At 55.2% G+C, this 9,644-nt stretch overlaps 2 protein-coding genes across 5 annotated transcripts in view; one reads left to right on the top strand and one right to left on the bottom strand.

Moving 5' to 3' along the window:
* LRRC59 (leucine rich repeat containing 59) overlaps positions 1-2,194 on the top strand; it is a 12,140-nt gene extending 9,946 nt beyond the window's left edge. Inside the window, exon 7 of the mRNA XM_032428916.1 lies at positions 624-2,194. Coding sequence (XP_032284807.1) covers positions 624-868 — 245 coding nt within the window. The 3' untranslated portion in view covers positions 869-2,194. The remainder of the gene's footprint in view (positions 1-623) is intronic.
* A 5-nt stretch (positions 2,195-2,199) lies between these two features.
* EME1 (essential meiotic structure-specific endonuclease 1) lies at positions 2,200-9,628 on the bottom strand. 4 transcript variants are annotated; one of them, XM_032428912.1, is made up of 9 exons: positions 9,578-9,628; positions 7,528-8,306; positions 7,312-7,439; positions 5,129-5,218; positions 4,920-5,041; positions 4,617-4,740; positions 4,265-4,380; positions 3,313-3,502; positions 2,200-3,081 (listed from the first exon to the last, which is right to left on the bottom strand). In XM_032428912.1, exons 2-9 carry the CDS (start codon positions 8,279-8,281, stop codon positions 2,905-2,907), a joined length of 1,701 nt encoding a protein of 566 aa, XP_032284803.1. In that variant the 5' UTR covers positions 8,282-8,306; positions 9,578-9,628; the 3' UTR covers positions 2,200-2,904. The 4 variants fall into 4 exon arrangements, with proteins under 4 accessions (XP_032284803.1, XP_032284802.1, XP_032284805.1 ...); XM_032428911.1 differs by lacking the exon at positions 9,578-9,628 and having other exon boundaries at positions 7,528-8,662; XM_032428914.1 differs by lacking the exon at positions 9,578-9,628 and having other exon boundaries at positions 4,617-4,779; positions 7,315-7,439; positions 7,528-8,662.
* Positions 9,629-9,644: the final 16 nt, after the last annotated feature.

Genomic DNA, 9,644 nt, shown 5'->3' with positions numbered 1-9,644 from the left:
CCCGGGTTGTCTTTAAGATTGATTTACCTGAGAGAGCGGGTGAGCGAGCGCATGCACAAGCAGGAGGGGCAGAGGGGGAGAGAGAAACTCAAGCAGGCTCTGCACTGAGGGTGGACCCGATGCGAGGCTCGATCCCACGACCCCGAGATCATGACCTGAGCAGAAACCAAGAGCCAGATGCTAAACTGACTGCGCCGCCCGGGTGGCCCTGGGGTTTCTGTTACGTGCATCTTCTATGATAATAAGAACACAAACAATAGTAGCAGAGCTCCGGCCTGTTTTGCCAAATGGGCAGCACGCTCCCTGTGCTCAGTGCCCCCTGAACAGCCCGTCCCCTGCCCCCGAGGGGCCCTGGGGCCCGCTAGCTGCGTGAGGCACCCGGAATGAGTCCCCGTTCCGAGCGCGCTCCCTGGAGACCCACTGGGGAGGTTTTCGGCCTCGGTCTGTGCATCAGCGAGGCGTATGAGCGCCCGGGTGTTCTTAAAAGGTTTCGGGGCCTGGGGGTCTTCGTTCGAGAAGGGGGTGTGAGCGGGTGTGCACCGGGAGGCAAGCACCCGCCGGGTAGAGCGTGCGCCGCCTCAGACCGAGCGAACCTCTCTGTGCGCCGTGCCCTGTCCCCGCAGAACCGAAGGCCGGGCCCCGGCCCCGCAAGCCGCCCCCGCGGAGGCCCAGCAGGACGTGGGCCGTGCTGAAGCTGCTGCTGCTGTTGCTGCTGTGCGCGGCGGGTGGGCTGCTGGCCTGTCGGGTGCCCGAGCTGCGGCGGCAGCCCCTCTGCGCCGGCGTCAACGCCGTCTACGACAGCGCGCTCCGCGGCCTCCGCGGCCACCACATCCTGCAGTGGGTGCTGCGGGCCGACTCGCAGCAGTGAGCTTGTCCTCGACGCCCGCCGCCTCCCGGCCCTGGAGCCTGGATTCCTATGGAATTGGGTTCTGCGGGACACAGCCTGTTTGCGGCGCCAGACCTGCCTGCCATCCTCAAGCGGCTGCCGACCGGTACTTGAGATCCCCTCTTCTGGGACTGCTTTGTTCCTTAGCCAGGGCTCCCGGGCGGGGTAAGGCGAAGCGGGAGGTGGGCCGGTTACCTGCATGCCTAAAGGAACAGGCTTGGGGTGGGCAGAGGGAAAAACAGCCTTTTCCAGTCGTTACACAAAGCTGTGTAAAGGCAAGGCTCGTTCCTACTAAACGGTCAGGTCAGCTGTCACTACATTTATACTTTTGTATGTCACAGACCCTTTCTTTCATTCCTCCCTGCGTAACCAGGGCAGATCAGGAGGCAGTGTGGTATTGGGGACTAAGGGAACACCATACTCAGCAAATCTAGCCTAAATTGGGGGGTGGGGGGGTATACCTATTTTCTTAAGGACCTCAGACATTTTAATGACCATACAAAATCTTAGGCTGTGAAAGGGACTTCAGGACCATCCAGTCCAATATAATACGTGCAGACAGGGAAACTGAGGCCTTCCATGACTTGCCTGCGGTCTCCCAGCTAGTTTGAGGCACAACTAGACTCCCACTCCAGTGTCCTCTCTTTCCGTCATTTTTGCTTCTTTAACAACGTCTGGAGAGAACAGAACTCACAGCGGAACTGAGTGTCTCTCAGCTGGGGTGCAGACTCTTGGACGGTAGGCAGCTTCGTGTCCCACAGATGGAATTCCCCCAGCTGTGAGGGTCCGGGGCAACTCCTGCAGAGTCCTGACCCCCGCTCACGTGGCTGTCACCGAACGGGCCGGGCTCCTCGGCTGTGTTAGAGCATTCACTCCCCGATTGCCAGTAAACAAGGTGGACCGTTGCGAAGCTGTTCTGTCTGTGACAGCTGTCAGTAGTCGATGTGACAAACTCAGAGGCAGCCTGCAAACTCAGGTTTCGTAGAACTGGGGGTTTGGCATTGTTTGGGTCTAGACCCAGAACCACCCCCGCCAGGAAGGGAAACAAGTAGCACCACGGAGTTGAAGCAGTGCGTTTACGAACGGCTGGCATGGACGGGGCAGGACTGTCTGCTCTGTCTGCCAGATGAAGCCTCTTCTTGCTCTGTGGCCTCCCGGGGCCTCCTGCTTTCACAAAAGCCAGAGGAAGGGATAAGACATGGTCGTCATGGTGCTCCTTCACTGAAAACTCCCCATTGCAAGCTTCTTGTCTCTCCCTCAGGAGAGCAAGAACCTGTCACGATTCAGAGACAGAGTGGGGCCCAGCTTTCAGCCTTAGTGGCTCATTTGGATAGGACAGCCACTCGTGACTGTCCTCATACTAGAAGAGCGACTTGTTCCTTTCTCCCCCACAGACAGCTCTGCTGCTAAGGCCCACACCTTACTCAGAATCACTACACATTCCTTCGTCTTCCTCCAAGCTCCAGAGCCATTGGTACAAATGCTTTATTGAAACTAAATACATAGTATGTGAGATGAGATTAAGAGGATAGGGAAGTCAGCACAGGGATCAGACCCACATGCAGGGGGCTGGCTGAGGCGGCCTCCGTGGGTGAGAGGGAGGCAGGGCACGGCCAGCCCCATCTGGCCAGCCCGCTGAGGGAAGTTCACTCCTGATCTCGAGATCTGAAGCTGAGGTTCTTCTGGATTTCTACAATTATTAAATATGTGTCTGAGTGGTCTGTCTTTGTTGCTTTGTGTTTTGAGGGCTGCTGGGGTAGGGCGATTTGTGCACGGCAGCGGAGTTTCGCTGGGAGAGGGACACTGAATGCTTGTGCAGGTGAATGCAAGTATCTCAGCTGTCTGTCCCAAGTTGGCAGGGAGACTTCTACAGATACTGACACCCAGGAAGGAGTCTGTGGTGAGCCCGACCCAGGCTTGTGCTTCGGGAGGCGCTCCCAGCCTCTTCCTGTGGTCCTCTTCCGAGCTGGGTGAGGTGGAAATCTCCAGCTTTTCATCCTGGTCCCCCAGGGCTGGCATCAGTCTGCACTGTCTAAAGAGAGATCTGGCTGCAGAGCAGTCATCTGAAGGTAGATGCGCCTAGAGAGCTCTGGTCCGACACGGCGGGAGGTGGCGGTCACGCCTTCCCCACGACGCACCTGTATGTCTGCAAGCAGATTCTGGCGTTCTTGCTCCGAGAGACACCGCCTGTAAGCCTGGAAGTGGCAGATGACCTCTCAATACTGTACTACCCAGGGTCACCCCTGTCCATCAATAAGGGGGCAGTGAGCTTGGGTGGGGGGATGAGAACCTGTCCTCTGTGCCTGGGTCAGTGTTCACTGATCTCGGCAGGCCTGTACTGCTGACTACCAGTGCCCTCCACGGAAACTGCCTGGGAGCCCACTAAAGCCACAGGGTGCTGGGGGATGACTGCTGGAGCAGCCTACCTGGACCAGAAGCTGCGGGGAGGGATAGGTGTCCACAATGGCGCTGGCCATTTCCAGGCTGACTCGGTTCAGCTGCTGAATCTGTCTCCTCCAGACCAGCGCGAGTCCCCTGCCCGCGCGGTCCACCTTTGCCCCTCCAGCCCAGTCACTCTCCAGGCAGAAGGAGAAACTAGTTTGGTCTCGAAGCTTCCTGTGAACAGCAGTCGAAGAGCTGTGAGTCACTCATCACTCCATCTGTCCCCTTCCCTGGGAACTTAAAAACCCTCCCTCCACAGACCTCACGAGCGCCTGTTTGGGTGCTCACTTTGTCCCCAAGCAGTGCTAGTTGCTAGTTCCCTTAAAAATGATATCTAGTCCTTCTCATTAAGAGAGAAGGTCCCAGAAAAGTACCAGATTTCTTCCCATGTTGACATTGGGTTGTATGGACCAGAGAGGCAGTGTGCACGGGGACAGCCACTAGGGACTGGCTGTCGGGCAATCTGGGAGGAGTCTGGTTCCACTTCTAACTTGCTAGGAGCTCAGACAAGGCAGTCTTCAGGCCTCTGTTCCCTTGGGTAGAAAATGAGGGACTTGGACTGGACTGAGGTCCCCTACTATTTTAAATTCTGACCACGGACACTCCCAAAGCTAAGTAGCCTAAAAGTTTGTTTTATGAGGGCTTATGACATCGTGACCTGACCTGGGGCGGATCTTGGTAACCTGGCTCACGGGTGACCCAGCACCAGCCTGGAGAACATGAACTTACAGAGGAGCTACTGCAGAACGTTTTAAAGGGACTGGGCTTGAGGGCTCCTCACGAGCATCCCCAGCACGAGGTTGGCTCCGTCCCACCACCGGCCTCACAGACAAGGGGCTGGTGGCAGAGTTCAGGGGAAAAGGACACGTGTGGGGACCAGAACCGCTACACGGCACAAGGCCCAGCAGTGGAGCCGAGACTTGCTGGGGCACTCACTTGAAGGGCGCCTCAGCCACAGCCTTTGTAAACGCGCATGCGAAGTCGGCCAGCTCTTTCCAGCTCTGCACCGTTCGGGCCTGGGCTTGTGTGTACAGCTGCAGATCCACCAAGGCCTAGAGACCCAAAGGCAGGACGGGTTGGAGGGGCCGAGGGAGACTTGTCTGAGGTTCCTCTCTCACACCCGCCAAACCTGCACCCCAGCCCGTTGGCTCCCTGTTTAGCCCCTTCTCTTCTACTCAGTGCCTAGGCAGAAAGGCGTGTCCGGCGGGCACTTTGCTCCTGATCTAGAGCAAATCGGGTTCAATGAGAGTGGGAGCCCAGCCTGACTCAGGCAACATGAAGTTCTTACCTCTTCCACATCTACCCTGGACACCATGCACCCTGTGTTGGCCTCTGGTCGTCTCTGCTTCTTCTCCTTGGCCTGTTCCCTATCTGCCACTCCCTGCTTCCTTCTTCTTGGAGGGTTCGGAGCACTGGAACCGGGGAGGAAATCAGACAGCAGCAGCTCCAGGCTGAGCTCGGGCAGAAGAGGGGTGAGAAGACCCGACCAGAGCACAGGGCTTGTAAGGGGGGGACCCAGATGTGGGATGAGTAAGGTCACCTCTGGTGGAGCTGCCCCTTTTCATGCTAAGTCTTGAGGACCAATTCAAACCTGAAGCGTTTCTCCTGATCCACAATCACCAGCGACAGAGCTTTCCCAGCTGCCCTTGCTGTGGCGTCAGTCACAAAGCTCCGCAGCGTCTCCTTCCCCTTCTCAGTGCCGCCCACACTTCCCTGCGTGAAGGGCAGACACTGCGTTAACGTTCGTTCCCTAGGCTCGGCCCCCGTCCCGTGCCTTAGCGCCCAGCCTGCTCTGCCCACCTGCTTGAAGTTCTGGACCATGGACACAAACGCCTCTGCCGGGAGCAGCACCAGGACTGTCGGTTCTTCCACCCAGTCTTCCTGTCCATCCTGCCAAAGGACCCGGAACCCAGCACAGGGAGGCAGGTCAGCAGGTGCTCAGCACCTGTGAGAGAGACCCAGGCCTTCGGGGTGAATGAACGCACCCACACCAGCCAAGCCCATTTTTGCATTATTTTTTTTCTTCTGGAATGAAGCCAGGTGGCAAGAAACGATAACCCATGACCCCTTCCCTCCCCAGTCCTCAACTGTTCCACCTTGGTGAACCGCGTCTCAGAGGCAGTGAAGAAGAGGAGTTGAAATGGGCTGAGAACTGCCAATGTTTCTGTACGCTCTGGATAGGGGAATGGAGGGAAAGGAAAATTCCAGAGGGTTTTGTGCAAATAAGTACTTGGCCTTTGAGGGCAGAGGCTGACCAGGAGCTGAGTGGCTCTTACAGACACACGGGTTGTGTGTGACAAAGACGGGAGCCACGAGGGGAGCTGCCGCCCGGGAGGGCCCGTCCTCTGCACCATCGCCACAGGGCAGCCTCCCGCGAGACACTCCTGCAGCGGTCGGAGTGACGGAGCCCTGGGAGCAGGGCTCGTGGGGAGGCTTTTCTCACTGGGTCCCTGTAAGCCAACGCCAAGACCCATAACACAGCCAAGTGTAGCGGGAGGAGCACTGGCCTCTAGTTCCTGCTCCGCCACCAATCGGCTGTGACCCTTCACAAAGCTTTCAACTTCTCCCGCCCGGCTCCCCGCCTGTGACGTGGGGTGACAGCTTCCTCCATGTAGGGGGCCTGCCACAGGCATGGGAGTGAGAATGTGGAAGCGCCTTGAAAAGTCACTGCGATTTGAATATAAAGATTTGCTAATCCCCTGAATTAAAAAGTGTGCAATTGCCATAAATTACTGAGAAAATTATGAGATCCAAATGAGAGGGGAACAATTTTGTTTTAAGCAGGCTCCATGCCCAACGTGGGGCTTGAACTCATGACCCTGAGGTCACAAGTCTCACACTCTACCGAATGAACCAGCCAGGCGCCCCAAGAGAGGGAAAAATCTTAATGTTTCCACAAATGTGGACTATTTTGGATTCGCAGATAAGAGGAGCAGAAGGCACAGGAGCTGTAGAAACCTCAGGAGCCTGGGCCAAGGAAGGAACATTTGCTGTGTGCCTACTGTGTGCTTGGGGCTTCGTTATCTCAGTCCCCATGACACAGGGCACCCAAAGGGAGACAACAGTGTCACTGTTTTACAGATGAGGCACAAAGAAATGAAATAATTTGCCCAGGGTCATAGCAAGAAAGCTCTGGGGCCTGAAATTTAAGCACAAGCCCACCTATTCCCAAAGCCCAGTGTCAGAAATCCTATGCAGATATCTTCCTTCTGCCCCGCAGGTCCACTCTCCCCCTTCCCGCTCTGCTCTCTGCAGAAGACCACATCACCAGGCCCTCTGGTGCAAATGGCCAAATGGGAATGGTGGGTGGGAAACCCAACAGGAGACTGGAGAGGGGGAGGGAAGGACGGAGGGAGGGAGGAGTGAAGTCGAGCTATTTCCCTGGCTCCCTCGAAATGGGTCACTTAGGGTTTGCTATGTTCCTCTATGGGAGGTCAAGCTTCTCTCAAGGGGGTCCTCTCTACATTTCTCTCTCCTTCTGGATTCTGGGAACGACTTCCTCCCCTCATCCCTTCAGGCCTAGGCATGGTAACAAATATGCTGGGGTCCTCAACCAGGGCCGATTTTTCCCCACAAGGGACGTGTGGCAACATCTAGACATCTTCGATTGTCAGGACTTGGGGGGGAGGGTGCTACCGGCATTAAGTGGGCAGAGGCTAGGGAGGCTGCTCGACCTTCTACAGTGCACAGGACAGCCCCTCACAACAGAGAACTATCCGATTTGAAATGCCGACTACACCCGAGGTGGAGAATCCCTGAGTTAGTGGTGTCATTACCATGAGGTGCTGTGTCGTCCCTTGTAGTTGCCCTGTACCCTGCCCACACTTTAGAACACTGTTCCTTTCTTACATCTTCCTCAAAATTATCCTCAGTTGAGCATGCCAGCTGATTTCCTGCTGGGACCCTGATTAAAATTCTTTAGAATGAAAGCGCATTTATCGGGGAGCTCGAAGGGGGAGGAGAGACATCAGCCAGAAAACCACTACCTCGGATGGCGCAGCCCTTCTCCAGGTGATGCTGCAGGGCACGGCCTGTGCCTCGATCACACAGCGGCACTCCATGGACTGCAGGGCTCCAAGGAGCTGGCCTCCCCCTTCCGTCTGCAAAAGCACTGCAACAGACGATGAGAGAGGGGCGGTCAGGGGCTGGCCCAGAAAGCGGGCACCCCAGCTCGGGAGGAAGACACATGCTAGGAGGACCTGGATCCAGCCCCACGACAACGTGCTTTAAGCATTCCTCGGGCCTCTGAGCTTTCAGCCTATTAACCGGGGCTGCCTTCTCCGTCCTCTCCTGTTGTCTCCGCGGCTGGCATCCCTGCAAGCCTCTCTGGACCTTCTGGCTATGCTTGGTTCTCTTCTGAAGTGGGGGGACCTCAGCATTTGTTTTGGTTACGGTCCAGCTGCCGTTCGGGACAGGGCAGGTAGCTTTGAAGGCCGGAAGCTGATGGCGTGGATTGTCTCCCGCAGGGTCCTTGTTAGTTGATGCATGTCTCTCTGAGGTTTCATGGAGGGGAAGATCAGGGACCTTTGGAAAGGGTTGGTTTTCCCAGTCACGTGATGCTCCTGCACTATTTTGATGATCCCATAGACTTTTAACTGGGGAGCTAGAATCCTCAGGGCTCAGTTGCTTGCGGGTCAAAAACTTACAGGTAAGCCTCTCAGCCAGGGGAGCTAATTCTTCCTCATCCTCACTTTCACTGCTTAGCACCCTGACTGGCTCTGTTTGTGTGACCGGTTCAGCCGTGTCTGGGATAGGTGGTACATCTTTCAACCTTGGTGACGGACGACAGGAGGCCTCAGAGTCTGAGGTGTCAACCACAACGATTTTTGCCTCCCTCTGAGGCTGCCTCCTCTTTGTTGAAGATGGTTCCTTCTTCAGGAAGGCAAATGTTGGCAACTCTTCCGAGTCACTCTCACTGGAATCCAGTGCGAGTGATGACTTCTTTAGAGCCATCAATACGTGATGTCAAATTAATCCCCTGAAAGGAAAAGAGATGAGATGCAGACTGTAGCACTGAACTCAGTCCATTAGACATGTTCTGTGGCCAGACTTTACGGAAATACATACAATACAGAAACAGAAAAACAGGATACTGTCCCAACACATTCAATCTGGAACTCAGCTGTCTGTAGTCTAACAGGACTCCTCAAATCCCTTCTAGGTCAAGGTGACCTAGAAACAAAGTGGAGATTACTATCGGAAAATGTTAATGCAGTAGTAACAAGACTCAACACCACCCCCTTGTTGATCTCTGCATTTGAAATGCAGATGTCAAGTCATCCTTTCTTTAAAATTTGAGATATAATTCATATACCATAAACTTCTCTTTCAAGTGTACAGTTCAGTAGTTTTTAGTATATTCACAAAACTGTGCATCACTGTCTAATTCCAGAATATTCTCATCACCCCAAAAAGAAATCCCATAGCCATTAAGCAGTCACTGTTCACTTCCCCGTCCCCCAGCTCCTGACAACCACAAATCTACTTCTGTTTTTTATGGATTTGCCTGTTCTGGATAGTTAGTACAAACAGAATCATACAGCATGTGGTCCTTTGTGACTGCCTCCTTTCACTTAGCATGTTTCTTAAGGTTCGTTTATGTTGTGGCGCGTGTCAGTATTTCATGGCTTTTTATGGCTGAATAACATTCCACTGCATAGATCTGCCACAATTTGTTTCTCTGTTCAGCACTGAGGGATATTTGGTTTCCGGGTTTTGCCCATCCTGAATAATGCTGCCATGAACATTCATGTCCAGGTTTTTGTGGGGACAGGTTTTCAATTCTGTTGCATGTATACCTGGAAGTGCAACTGCTGGGTCGTGTACAAGAATCACTCTTCGAATAAAGGTTCACTAACACTGTACGTGTGACCCCAGATGCGCCACGTAACCTCCCTGAGCCTCGCTTTCCAATATAGTAAAACAGAGATGATAACAACACCTACTTCGTAAGATTGTGCGAAGTAACTGAAATCGTGCCTCCACAGCGCTTAGCACAGCACGCAGCCGATAGTAAGCACTCGGTAAAGGACGCTGAAAGTCTAGGGAGGGACCTCCTCTGAGTCCGCTCCCTGCACCTCCCTCGCCAGAGTCCGGCAAACCGAGGTTGTCTGCCAGGCCGGTCCGGCGCGTCCTCACCGCGCGGCGGAGCCCCGGACACCCTGGTCACCGAGGCCCTGCCGGGCGGCGCTCAAAACTCCGGCCCCAACCCGCCGCCCGCCGCCCGCCGCCCGCCGCGCCAGCTCTCACCTGCGACTTTTCACGCCACTCTTTCAACTGCAGCGCAGGCCCCGGAAGCAGATCGCCCGGTAGCGGA

Source organism: Phoca vitulina, unplaced genomic scaffold (genome assembly GCF_004348235.1).
Source record: "Phoca vitulina isolate PV1807 unplaced genomic scaffold, GSC_HSeal_1.0 scaffold40, whole genome shotgun sequence".
NCBI lineage: Eukaryota > Metazoa > Chordata > Mammalia > Carnivora > Phocidae > Phoca > Phoca vitulina.
The sequence above is the reverse complement of the archived record's forward strand: the minus strand, read 5'-3'. Positions and strand labels throughout refer to the sequence as shown.

What these genes read in the sequence shown, in the direction of transcription:
- EME1 (XM_032428914.1), bottom strand. Translation starts at nt 8,281, where the DNA reads ATGGCTCTAAAGAAGTCATCACTCGCACTGGATTCCAGTGAGAGTGAC. An exon ending in TGGTCCAGAACTTCAAGCAG is followed by an intron (nt 5,042 to 5,128) that starts GTGGGCAGAGCA and finishes CCCTTCACGCAG; the next exon opens with GGAAGTGTGGGCGGCACTGA. An exon ending in GATCAGGAGAAACGCTTCAG is followed by an intron (nt 4,780 to 4,919) that starts GTTTGAATTGGT and finishes GCCCGAGCTCAG; the next exon opens with CCTGGAGCTGCTGCTGTCTG.